Below are 14240 nucleotides of genomic sequence, written 5' to 3' on the forward strand. Positions count from 1 at the left end.
TACATGTATGCTGTACATTTGACCTGCATTACCACATACTGTATATACAATTATTACTGACTTATGGTGAATGAGATGTCTATTTTTGGAGAAAATAATACAAATTAAAATATTTTGACCAAAAATCTGCTAATTTGCAGGGATCCACTGGATTTAATTTGACACACAGCCCAACTCTCTTAACTGCTTGAAATGATACCATGGCGGTCTTTTCCTACTAGTGCATTTACTGTAAAGCCCTTATTTTACCTGACCAGTATCTGACACATATGATGTGAACTATACAATCAGCAGCATCTGCAACAAAATACAAAAATCAATCGGTCATTGAAGTCAATGTAAAACATTTTAATTGCAGTTTATAATATAAACATGTAAATTCATGTTGCCCAAAGCATTATAAATGAATAAAATAGTTTATTAGAGAAAGAAAAAAAAACCTCCCAATATATTTTTCTCAACTGCTCTCTGGTTGCCCATATGAATAATCATCTTTGTGAATAACATTTTTAACTGATTTGCATTTGATTGTATTCTTAAAATAGTGTAAAATTGCTATACAAGCTCTAATCTAGTCTGTGTGGTAGCACAGTGGAGTCCGAGTCCAAATATTGTAGAAAAACATCTTGGTTCCTGTCTAACATGAAATGTATGGCAGCATTAATAAAATATTACAGACTAGATATTGAACAACCTTTTGGAACGTTGTCCTTACTATCTTTTTCTGGACTTCAGTGAACAGTTCTGTATAGGAATTCTGCATTTTAAACATCAACTCAACCCAAGTCAGTGGTGTCCATAGTGCGGCCCGGGGGTCATTTTCAGCCTGCAGCTCATTTTTTGGATAAAAAATTAAATAATATACATTTATTATTAATGATTATTAGATATTACACTAATTTGCTTTGTCACCAACAGCACAAAGAGATGTTTCTGCGTTGCGTGTATTGACCTACATTGCATTGGTTTTAGCATGTTTAATGACAGAATGTATCAAAGTGGCACCCCCATGGAAAAAGTGTGGACACCCCTGACCTGCGGTGTGATCATGAATAAACTATGGCACGTCAACTCATGTAAACCAATTTAGAAATAATGATGGAATTGAATGAAGGATTGAATGATGTAAAAAGTGCATGAGTTAAAAAACCTGCACGTACAAGAACAGACATTAATGGAGATAATCTTACCCTGTTGAAATGCATGAACCCCTTACTGTATTTACAATTACATAAAAAAATAAATTATTTGTGTTTTTGCTGTCAAGCAGATGTGGAGTGGAAAGTGGAAATATGAATATAGTGCATACAAAAAATATAAATTTAGCTACAATGCAAAGTAGTGACACTAGGCAGTGTGTTTGATATGTGTGGAATATGCATCAGTTGGACGCATACCTCATCTGCAGTCAAACGAAAAGCTGTTTCTAGGCGAATTTGCGATCATTCACAAGGGAAAAAATTAAGTTATATGGTAATTCCAATGTGAAATGATTCAAAAAGTCTCATGTCATGGTTGGAATTTACAGTGTTAGAGGCTGTCACATTTGGTCTAATATTTGGCATGAAAAGAGAGCCTGAATGTTAGAGGTGGGCCGATTGATTAAAATACCAAAGTATCGGTAGCAAGGGTACTACGGCCAAACACCACAGTTTTTGCATTATTCAGTTTTCGGCCAAAAATTGAGCCTGCATTTTCATACACAGTCTCAGTTATTGTACAGCATTGCACATAACAAATTTCGTACATGGTCTCAGTTATCGCACAATGTTGCGCATAACAAACTAGCCCGTTTGCCTTGTACCGTATTGTTCCGGAGAATCTATACTGTTAAATGATATTAAATGTTCATTTGTCCATGTCATTTGTCATTTATAATTAAAACTATAATTCTCTCTAAAATGTATTTTTGTTCATACTGTTAGGTGTCTGGAACACATTGAGATGCCACTGTATTAGTTTCGGATTGATACCAGCGTGATGAGATCTGTATTTTTCAGTTCTTGCCTCTGTTTATATTCACAAATGTGTGTATTTTTTGGTGTTCCTATGTTACATTATTGAAATTGTTCTATTGACATATTGTTATACTGTTTACAAACTCAGGGATTACATACTTCAACACAGGAGAGCTTTTGTATGTAATTGTATGTAGTAAAAGGGATAATTGTATTTTGTTGATAATGTCACATTGTCTTCTGTTGTTTTAAGTTTGTTGATAAAAATATTTATTGGCTTTGGTAAAATCTTTCTCCTGTGTTGTATTCTGATTATAATCATGATTACAACAAATTAAAAAAAAAAAATCACAAAGTAATGAAATGATCCTGAAAAATGTCAAGTTAAAAGTATCGGTATCTGCAATACTTCGCAGTATCTCCCACCACTACCAAACGGGCTGCTGCTGCTGTGAGGTTTGCTGTGTTGTTGTAATGCTGGTGTTGCCTCCTACAGGCCAGCTTGGAACATGACAGCAAACTGATATGTCGAGACTGGGTATGTCACACTCTGCATTACTACCATGCTATGGCAGTTTGTCAGCGTACCTATATACATGTTACATACATGTGATGATGTCTGTGCTGACATCAGTGCCTGCACGTCCTCACACCCAATAACGTATGATGATGTCGCGATCTATAACTTGATGAACTATTTCTGCTGCTGTTCAAAGCTCTTCCTTTAGACTAAATTAAACTATATTGATTTGCTTTTGAGAAAAGTGCAAATTGAAACCATTTGTGGAGAAAATGGTGCACCTTAGTTCTATCTCTCCCTCACCCTATCCCACTGTCTCACACAAATTCTCACAATTATTTTTTGGACAAGCTGGAGAGGCTTTGGTGTCCATAGTAACGGTGCTTAGAGGAGGACACAAGGGCAGTCACTACGCTGCTTTTTCCCAGCATGATGCGCTGGAGGGGGAGGACACTCCATTTCCTGAAACTTTCTGTGGAAGGAGAAGGGAAGAAGCAAAGCAAATGATTTCATCATTCCAGAGTTGTCCTACTGAAATAAGAATGTGCTGTGCCCTTTGAAACACAGTACATTTCATTTAATTCACCGAACTCAATTCATTTTAGTTCGAAAACACATAGAGTACACATTCAGATGCACTGGAACCCACTGCAGTTGACGCACCTCAGACTGGCTTATGGCAATATAAGCAGTTGTTGACATAATCTACATCAAAACTGAAATTAGCCATAGCTTGCACAGTTACTTCTGACTTTAGCTAGACACAAAAGGAGATGGGCAATTTTTAAACCAGCAGAAGTTTTCCTCGATTTGTGTATATTCCTATTTTGATTCTTCTGTTTTCATATGATATTTTAGACCCTTATCTAACAGAGTTGCTGTGGTCACTTTGTTGTATGTCTTGACTACAATGACATGAAAGCTTTCATATGTGTGCAAATATTTCTTCGGGTGACTAAAAATCTGTTAAATAAATAAACACATAAAAAGGTGTATTTTGTTGGTTGCAGTGGTAGAATCCAGGTTAACACTCTTGTCCTTTTATTTTGAAGCTTATTTTGTACTGAACACGAAGTCAGTGTTGACATGTTAATGTTGTGTAACTAGACAGTAGTTATGCTGCTGTTGTTGTTTCGCATTGCTTGGTGATAATGATGAAGTTAACAATATTAAAACACGATGTCGATATAAATGGAAACATTTTTCATATGGTCCAATGATCATTTTGTTTCTCAAACTCTATGTCAACAAAAGTGGTCGATCATGTATGTCCAAGTCAACTTTAAGGAAAACCTTTTTGGTGGGGAATTTTGTCTCATCATCCACAATCCTTACATGAGACAAGAACATACGTCTTTCCCTTTTCTGTGCGTTGTAGAGCAAACCACCGGTGCGTGGGCGGGGCCGAATCAGGCTACGGGAAACTTTCAGGTGCAATGATTATAAAAAAAAAAAAACACATCTGTAAATAACTACATCAAATTTTGTGTAAATACATATGGGCCATTATTTTATTTAAAAACCAACAGAACACCATTTTCCATGTGCTAACGTTCTCCCACGTTGTACATACTATGCTGTATTTTTCCTGTTTTTCTTTGACCTCATATTTGGTCCCAAAGGCCGATACTATGACTATGTGTGAACGCATAAAGGTAGGTTTTGATGATGTTATTGAGTGCTAATGTGAATATTTGTTGGTGCATAACTTCAAGTTAATTCATGCTAGCACACTGCCTTTTACCACATAAATCAAACAGCAACATAATACTCTACTCTCTGAAAAACAAACTAGGCTCATACTCATGTATACTCACATATTCATTCATTTTTAATTTGATGTTGTTACTGTCTTAGGTTTACACACCCATCCATCCATCTTCTATGCCTCTTATCCTCACTAGGGTCACAGGTATGCTGGAGCCTATCCCAGCTGACTTCGGGCGGGAGGCGGGGTACACCCTGGACTGGTCGCCAGCCAATCGCAGGGCACAGTTTTTGGAAGTATTTGTAGAAGGATTTATAGATGAAATAGGTGAATCCCATTACGTGCATTATTAGCTGCCTCATGCTATCAGTTTTTCACTATCTGGAATACATGGACAAGGGAAAGACATGTGTTCTTGTCTCACATAAGGAGTATGGACGATGGACAAAATTCCAAAAATGTGGAGTTTTCCTTTAAGTTGGCACTTTTTGGTAATTAGAACACGGTGGACCAGGGCAGGATGGTCGACAAGATGGGTTGTTGACATAAGCGGAATCAACTTAAGTAGGTTCCACTGTAGTTGGTCAAGTATCGCTGTATCTATTCGTACAATAAAAGTAATAATAATAAATACCTGATAATTCGCACCAGCTCCAGAAAGGTTTCATCCACATTGTAGCGGTTCTTAGCTGAGGCCTCCATATAGTGGATCTTATTCTCTCTGGCAAATGCCTGAGCATCCTCCCTGGAAATCTAAACAAAACAACAATTACTCAAATGACCCTTAAGTATGAAGTGTAGATCACAAATCTACCTAAATGTTCTTTCTGGGAAAATACACCTCTAAAGTCATATACACACACAAAAAAAGAGGTTATACCGCCATAAGGCATGCCGTCATGTGGGACCTCAGCACACACCAGTCCACAAGAACATATGCATTTGGATGAAGTAACCATCATTGGTTGTGGTATGTGGTATCATACCAGCACAATTTAAATGAACAAAACAGTCATAGAAACTAAGACTTAACTCTGGCCTTCTCAAAAAATAACAAGTAAAAGGTTTGCTTCCATTGCTGTTACAGGTTTGTGGAGTTGAAGAAACAGGTTGTGTGCACTCAATAATTGAAGTACTGCATTACATGTCTATTATTTCCAAATTAGTACAAAAATGTACTGTACGACAAATTTATTGGACTGAAAAGGCTGCTTGCTAGCCACACCTTTATCCAGATTTGCAATAACACATTTGCCTCAGCCCCACCCCTCAAAGGGCTGTGAAAAACTATTTAAATTCTTTCATAATTCTGGTGACTAAAAACAATTCAAACAAAGTCACTGGCAGTAGTAAAAAATAATTACATGTGCTGTACTTTTACAGATTAGCAACAAGCATACTGTATTGTTGTTTTAATTGCCTAATAACAGTCAATCTGTGGATGTGTGTGCCCGCATCACCAAGTCCTGGGAGGTTTAACAGGCACTAAAAAGGTCCACCAGATTGTGTTTAGTTACCACTCTTTGCTGCTCCAGGTCTGCCTTGTTTCCAACCAGCAGCATGGGGAAGTCATCTCGATCCTTCACTCTAAGGATCTGAGTGTGAAACTTCTGGACCTCATGGTAGCTGTTAAGACAAAAGGCCATTATATAGTGCAAAAGATAAAATATATTATATAGTGCAATTACACCGAGCACAGATTTGTGCATTTAACAAATGGTGGACAAATATTACCACCAATTAGACCAGCTTCCCATTAATGCGCTCTCTTGCAGTACACATATTTGTCGTTAGTGTCTGCATATATTCTCCTTAAGTAAGATGTATTTGCTTTTAACCTTGTATCTACTGGTCTTTTAATGTATTCTCTCTCATGAAAAAAACTCTATCCCCCTTCCCAGACTCCAGATACTGTAAATTATACATTTGGACAAGTCGTTACAGCTAGTGGTCTGTTTGCATCGCGTCCAGGCCACGTTTACGTATATGACCAACCAGGCAGGCAGAGCACACTGAGCCAGGGCCCATGCAAAGATTGTCAGGGCCCATGACTAACAGGAGCCCTTGTAAAAAGTAAAACAAAGGAACCCGTTTAAATCGACATCTCTCGTACTGTCTGACTCATGTCGACATAAGCGGTTGTCAACATAGTAGTAGTAGTAGTAGTAGTACTTTATTAATCCCACAGCAGGGAAATTCATCTGTTACAGCAGCAAGCAAGATACACAAGTATGTACACAAGTCAAGAATGCATAGTCATAGACAATGCATGCAATGCATAGACATAGTGAAATACAAAATGGTTCAGGTGTTGTAGAGCCTGATAGCGGTCGGTATGAAGGACCTGCGGAACATTTATTTGTGACTTTTGAACCTACAACAGTTTGTTGACATTTTCCTCCTATTGTGCATGTATTTGTGCAAAGTCTACAGCGAAAGAATAACAGACTTTTGGTCCAATGCCGAAGCTTTGAAGGCTATTCACAGTTCCTTCACTGCTGCCCCTTTATTACAGTACCTCCACCAAGTACAGCGCAAAGCGCAACCGCAGCAAGGAGGTTATGTTTTTGCCGGCGTTTATCTGTTTGTTTGTTTGTGTTCAAATTAACTTGAAAATTTCTGGATGGATTTGGATGAATTTTTCAAGAATTGTCGGAAATGGGATATGGAAGAACTGATTACATTTTATGGGTGATCCGGATCACCGTCTGGATCCAGGAATTTTTTTAAGGATTCTTTAACATTGCGAGATAGGACCATTTTCAACACATGTGCATAGAACTGCAGAAAAAGTGGTCAGAGCACTTGGAAAAAAATACAGGACAAGTTTCCAACAGGTTCTACAAAACATCAAAGACTAATCCGGATAATGGAATAATTACTATGATCCAGATTATGAAAAAATAGGGGACTGTTGGAATTTTCATCATAGGAAGACAACAGATGAAGCAATAAACATGCAACAAACACCATTCTGTGTAGCCAAAACACTGGAATCTGGAGTGTGCCAATGGATTTGGTGTCTCTAGATCCAGAAGAAAACCGCCATTACGGAAAATGCAATTTTTGTGAATAACTACTGAACTAATCTCACTATTAATCCAATTGCTAATGGTATGCTTTCATGGTCAAGGAATCTAAATATGTAGAGAAAATAAATAGGGCTAATATTTATGGTGTAAATCACAATATGGGTAGAACTATGGCGCCAGGTGGAGGTCTGCGCCCTCCGAGTAATCGATTCATAAATGTCAAAAATCGATCGTGACGGAACAAAAAAAAAACTGAACAAAAAGATGGAAAGCGGAAGTGCCGCCCTGACAGTTTATGGTGGTGCACCCAAGTGTAAGACGCTACCAGAATGGCTGAGCATAAACTCCGAGCTGCACCCGCTGGATTTAAAGCGAGCGTCTGGCTTTCACGTAGATTAAGGTAAAAATGAGCTGGACAAGAGCCAGACAATATACAAGCTTTGTCGTACAAGCTTAAAATATTTTGGTAACACGACAAATATGAGAAACCACATAGCATGTTTCCACCTGAACCAGAAGGAAAAACAGCCAGTTGAAGTTGCTGCCAACCAGAGAAACATCGAGCTGGTGATAACTAATTTTCCACCCAACTCGGAAAAGTGTTTCTGGTTGAAACACTTTTATTGCAAAGGATTTGTGGCTGTATTCAGTTGTTCAGAAGCAGGTTTTTTGTGCTTTGTTGCACACTTTGGATCCTATCGCAACGTTATTTCACCAATACTGCAATTGTGAATAAGGGTGGCCTAGTTTTTTGGTTATTCATAATATACTGACATCTGCAAGCATTATTCTTGTATGAGAGCCGCTGGTACAGAAATCTATATTTTGTATGAAAGCTGTTTTTGACTGTGCTATACAGCAAAAATATTATTTTGTCACAGATTGTATGCTCAGGATTTTTGTTTGAATTCAGAAGTCTATTATTTATTTGTGAATAATGGCAGATTTTTTATGTTTGTTACTCAGAATATGCTGACGTTTGTTAATTTTATACATGCTGCTACTGGTGCACTTTACTTTTCCTGCTGGTTCTGTGCAATGGGAATGTTGGTAGATGTAACCTTCCAATTTTTATAAGATATTGGAAGTAAATTAATCTATTTCATGTTTATTTTAATTGTGGCTCTACTATTAGGCTCTACTATTACATGTTTTGATAGAATCATATGCACCAATTGTGTTTTGATCTGACAAATCTTAAGTAACTTTGATCAAGTGGAGAATTACTACAGCTTCTACCTGGACAAATAACAGCTGTTGAACTACGCCAAAAATCATGTCAAACATCACGAGTGAGTAAATGCTGAGTGCAGGTAGGATTGCAAGGATTATAGTGTGTATGCGTAAAGCACTTAATGTGCCCTTCCAATTCTGCCTGGCGCACTGTCACTTCCATATTATGTGTGTTATCATTTACAGTTGCGATGCCATAACTTGCAGTCTGATATGACTTCTGGCTGCCCTCTTCCCACGAGATAGCTTTTCTCTAAACAAGAAATATTATCATGTTTTAATCTATTATTTACTGCCTCCATCCATGTTGCTGCTCCTACTGTCGTTCAGAAAGCTGGACAAGCACGACAAGGTGCCAGCTCCAGTGAAACCTATGTTGCTGATGGATCATTGCAGTCCTACAAGTCAGCCCATCTTGACAACTGATCAAAGTGGTCAGGTCATACAGTCATACACTTTTTCATCTGCACATTAAAAAAAAAAATAACACACAACATTTGTTGAGGTGGAAGAGAAACTTACCTCCCTCGGTCGTTGAGTGCAAACACCAGCAAGAAGCCCTCTCCTGAGCGCATGTACTGCTCCCTCATCGCGCCAAATTCCTCCTGACCTGCCGTATCTAAGACTGACAAAAACACAAAATAGCAAAATGTAATACAAACACACAACCAACAGTAGTTTTACTCTTTCGTTGGCATGAAACTGATTCTCCGTCACAGGAAGAGAAAAACGGACGTTCCCCTGATCCTCGTGTTTCTGTTTGATTTTTGAACTTCAGCTGCTTTAGCTGCAACCAGCACGACTATTGCACGCTCCCTCAAACGTGACATACGAGCAACAAACTGGAGGGAGTTAGGGAAGTGGAGCTGATGAATCACTGTATGTGCATCATATGTTGGTCCCATCCTTGACACCAGGACCGCTGGAAAACTTTATCCAGGTGTTACAACATCCATATAGTAATTTCCCTGTGCCTTAGCTTCCAGCACAAGTGCAGTAACTCTCGTGCCTGGTACAAGTCCTAACAAGGGAAAATCCGATCATATTGCAACACACCCTCTGCTTCTAAACAAAGCTTTTCGCACATCTTGCTGGCACTGTGACAAACAGTGATGTTATAAATCATGTACTGTGTAAATCTTACTGTCCAGACGCGTGTCCTTTCCATCCACATTGCAGATCTTAGTGTAGGAGTCTTCAATGGTGGGGTCGTAGTCTGACACAAAGTACGACTGGAAAGAGACAATCATGCATATGCATTGTTGAATCACACTGAGCTACTGATGCAGGTACACTTAGTATACACAAAACAACAGCCATCCACATTCACACCAAGAAGAAATTTTAGCATCTCCCCAATTATTATTAATTAAAAATGACATATTTGTCTTGCCACAAATAAAAGTATTATTTCATAATGACACAAATTAGATTATAGAATTGTAAAACAACATGAAGGCATGTGGGTCTCTGTGACACACTTCTGTAATATTTTAAGTCAACTATCTGCAACAACAGGCGTTATTTAACTTAACAGTGCTTGGTTCTGCATTTTTTTTCTGTAATAATTCATCTACAGCATGTATTTACATACTTACAAACAGGTTTTTCTTTATTTTGAGGCAGGGAAGTTGTCTACAAGGAGTCATATCCTGCTTAAAGTTTGGACTTAACATGCAAGTTAGAACTGCTGTTTGTTTTGTTTACTTTATAGTTAGGAAGTTATATAGAGTATGTATACAGATACCTTTGTCTAAGTATTATTAGTCCAAATGTACAGTGTGCATTTGTCCTGTACAGTGGATCCCCACATATTCACAATTCAGCATTCACAGCCCTGCAAATTTGTGTAGTTTTGGTCAAAAATATATACGGTATTTATTTTCTCTCCAAAAAAAGCAATTTTTTCCCCACAGAAAACACATCTCATTCATCCTAAGTAGGTAATAATTTATAAATACATGACAACACAGGTCATCTACCACTGTGAGAAAGCCCACAATTTTTACATGTTGGTGTCTTAATGCCATGCACCTTCTATGACGCTTATCCTCACTAGGGTCACGGGGGTATGCTGGAGCCTACCCCAGCTGACTTCGGGCAAGAAGCGAGGTGCACCCTGGACTGGTCGCCAGCCAATCACAGGGCACATATAGGCAAACAACCATTCACACTCACATTCATACCGATGGACAATTTATAGTCGCCGGTTAACCTAACATGCATGTTTTTGGAATGTGGGAGAAAATCACCGGGAGAAAACCCATGCACGCACGGGGAGAACATGCAAAGTACACACAGAGATGCCCAACGGAGATTCAAACCCAGATCTTATAGATCTCCTGATGTGTGGCCAACGTGCTGACCACTAGCCCATCACTGATAATGTTTTTTCGTCAAACACTGAGATTTTGCACTTTGTTCGGGGGTCCCTGAACGCACCACAGTTACTGTGAGAAGTGAAACTTAGCTATAACTTTTAAATTGTGACTCTTGATTGCATCTGTTCATCAATCATCTTTCATTATCATTCATTCAGTACCTACATATTTTATACTGCAATGCATTTAAAAAGTGTGTGAGGCATATTGAACAGAAAAGGGGCGGGGCTCTGAAGCTGAATCGAAAAGTCACTTTTACTGCAAATGTTGATCTGAAATCGGAGGAGACCGTCAACGTCAAGCTAGCAGGACGGAACATAACACTCACGCAAAGCGGGGATCTACGGGGATCTACTGTAAAAGTTAAAATTGTGATTCTAATAATGCAACGCTTACATGCAAGATGTTTGTTTATCGTCTTAGCATAGTGGATTGGTTTTAAAAGTTTAAAAATTTAAGTTTGCATACCACTGCTGTTTTCTTGATACACGGACACCAAATTTGCAGTTTCCCCACCCCTATTAGACGTAGCATATTATGTATGTACTACAGTGTATACACTCTACAGATAGAAGCATGCATGCTCCAGGTGATGTTGTCCTACCTGAATGAACTGGATGGTCAGGGCGCTCTTTCCCACTCCTCCACCTCCCACCACCACCAGCTTGAATCTTTCCTCTTCTCCGCTCATCGCAGTTTTTTTTTAACGGAGAACTTTCCCGGATGTTACAAAAAATCAGTCAAACAATAAGCAGTTAAGCTAAATGCTAATAAAATGCTAGTAAAGGCTAGTAGGTGATATCGAGGAGGACTGTAGTATCAGAACAACTTACTACTCGGCAAGATAAAAGTCATTTTTAGGAGTTAAGCGCACCACCGCCGAAAAGACAAGAAATTGACAAGAATGTCCGCTAAAGAGACTAAAACAGTGTGTCTTAGGTTTTGACCTTTGACGCCAAACTTTGTCGACTTCTTTTCTGCTTTGGTCTCCTTTTCGGCCTCACGTCGGCTCGTGAGGGCGGAACTGCTTCCTCTTTTCCTCCTCCAGAAAAAAAGTCAACTAACGACCCAGTCCGTCAATGTCCACTCAAATTGTGTTACTTTTTCGTTGTGGTGTTGTTTTGTGTTGTGTCGTGTCGTGTCGTGTCTTCTTCGCTAACGGACACACACCGAGGACACAGTCTCCCTTCGTGTATTCAAATTTGCGCCGGAAAAAATTCCACTTTAATGTGTCACGTTCCTTATTTGGTCATTGGGAGTACCTGTGACGTCACCTCATAATGTGCGGCGCGCAGGAGGTGAATGCTGCGCGTGCTCGCCACTCGGACTTCAGACCACAGCTGGGCGATACTGCAAATTTTGGTATCGGTCTGATACCTTGTCAAAACAGAGCTACAATTTCCGATACCACCATGGACACCGATACATCTTACTTGAATTTTTTTCAAGATCCTTGAATGATTTTTGTGGTTTTGCTTTTAATTTGGTGATCATGATTATGATCAAAATAAAAGACAGCAAATATTTTAATCAACAGTTTTACAAGACTGTATATAAATTCACCAATAGGGCAATGTAACTATCTACATAATAATCAATTTTCTTATATCACATACAAATCCCTGGTGGTGTAATAGTACATGACTTTCACGGCAGAGGGCATGGACTTGACGCATTCATACCTGTCAACCCTCCCGTTTTCTCCAGGAAACTAACGTATTTTGCCCTTCTTTCTCGGTGTTGTCCTGTATTAATAGTGTCTGTATTTAACGCTCATGAAAAAAAATCTTCTCAGATGGCCCAAGCAGCACAGTTTCCGATCCGCTCAGCAACACTCGGGCACATCAGAGGCACCCCCAATTGCAAATACATGTTCTTGTTTTCCCTCATTTTCCCTTTTTGAACATTTCCTGTCGTGTTCCCTCGCTCTGTCGCGGTTCACCTTTTGCAGATTCGCAGAATTTTTTTTTGTGCTTCTTTTTTTAAATTTGTATGAACGCTGTTACAGGCCGAGCCTGGCCCTTTAAGAAGAATTGCATGGTGGGACGTTGAGTGTTTCTCTCTTCCCTCGTTCGTCTGTCTGCACCGCCCATTGTTTTCTGTGTCCTGATTGGCTGCAGACCATTGTCAATTAATTTCCTTCATGCCCTGTGTCATGCTATCTTGCTTTCTTGCTAGCTTGTAAATTAAGTACTGCAGCAATTTGATTTAACAGCGGAACGGCGCCAGGACAAAAAGGCACGGTCACAGGAGTGAAATATGCATGAGTGACTTAATAATTCCTTGAGTCCAACCTGTAGGTTGATCATTAAAATTCAACGAATGTTTGAACTTTTTTGAGAGTGTTTAAACAAGAGAGAATTGTGAGAAAATGTTATTGCCTGTCTGAGAAAGGTGTATAAAGTTTATCGTGAGGGGGTTTACAGTCTTAAAACATATATAATCATTGTAAAAAAAAGTTGGCCACTTTGCGGATTTCACTTATTGCGGGCTATTTTGGGAACCTATTCCCCCCCGCGACAAATGAGGAAACACCGTCTTACATAATGCAAATGTTGACGTACCTGCAGTAGTGTTGAAGTTTTTCTTAAAAATGAAATTTAAAATACGGGAAATTAACGGGAAGCTACGTAAATGGGAGGTCAACGGGAAAAACGGCAAAAATACGTGAGTTTCTTGAGAAAAATGCTCAACGGACACTCGAGTTTCACTGACTCACAGGTGCAACTTATTGTGCGGTTCTGCGCATGCACTCTGTGACGGGCAGTGTTGTCACAGGTACTTTGGAAAAGTACTGCGATTCCGAGGACTGTCAAAGTTAAGAAAATTTCCTTTAACAGCACAATTTTTTTCGGCCCGTGATTAAGGTGCGCACGTCCTGTTTGACCCTCGACCCACACTGTAGTTTGAAGAAAAGCAGTGGTGACTTTGGCGTTCCAAGCGGGAGCGAATATTGAGCAGAAATGGACAAAGAAAAGGGTATTTTTACTGGTATATTTCGGTTCTATTAGGACCTATTAAAGAGTTACTTTTACTGATTATTTTTAAAGTAACTTTTAGATTACAAGTTACTCTATTAGTTACATTCAGCAGCTGCCGACAACACCCCCCACACTGCCTCAACATAAAAATGACAACCGGTTTTGCCAGTTACTCATTTTATTGGCACTGCTTTTTTAGCAATAATGACAACAATGTGTTTCCTGACATTGCAAGTTTAATTTCAAAACTATTTCCTAACATTTCATTGTGCCTTTTGCTCTATTTTTATAGTTTTTGTGTATTTTTTGGTTGTTTTGTTTCTGCAGCATGCCTCAATCCAATAACCAATGAGCCACGGATGGCCCCTGGGCCGTACTTTGGGTAACCCCTACTTTTATGAGTCCTTAATAGGGACAAACCACAACG

General features: G+C 39.1%; 1 protein-coding gene across 1 annotated transcript; it reads right to left on the minus strand.

Annotated features, from left to right (window-relative positions):
• Positions 1-327: 327 nt before the first annotated feature.
• rras (RAS related) lies at positions 328-12066 on the minus strand. The gene is made up of 6 exons (XM_054760576.1): positions 11437-12066; positions 9596-9683; positions 8974-9076; positions 5704-5812; positions 4821-4939; positions 328-2950 (listed from the first exon to the last, which is right to left on the minus strand). Exons 1-6 carry the CDS (start codon positions 11521-11523, stop codon positions 2863-2865), a joined length of 594 nt encoding a protein of 197 aa, XP_054616551.1. The 5' UTR covers positions 11524-12066; the 3' UTR covers positions 328-2862.
• Positions 12067-14240: the final 2174 nt, after the last annotated feature.

Source organism: Dunckerocampus dactyliophorus, chromosome 18 (assembly GCF_027744805.1).
Source record: "Dunckerocampus dactyliophorus isolate RoL2022-P2 chromosome 18, RoL_Ddac_1.1, whole genome shotgun sequence".
NCBI classification, from domain to species: Eukaryota; Metazoa; Chordata; class Actinopteri; order Syngnathiformes; family Syngnathidae; genus Dunckerocampus; species Dunckerocampus dactyliophorus.

Excerpts from the sequence above, each read along its gene's own strand:
- rras (XM_054760576.1), bottom strand. The coding sequence starts at position 11,523 with ATGAGCGGAGAAGAGGAAAGATTCAAGCTGGTGGTGGTGGGAGGTGGA. Across the intron at positions 9,684-11,436 it reads TGACCATCCAGTTCATTCAG|TCGTACTTTGTGTCAGACTA; the intron begins GTAGGACAACAT and ends GTCTCTTTCCAG. Across the intron at positions 9,077-9,595 it reads AAAGGACACGCGTCTGGACA|TCTTAGATACGGCAGGTCAG; the intron begins GTAAGATTTACA and ends TGTTTTTGTCAG.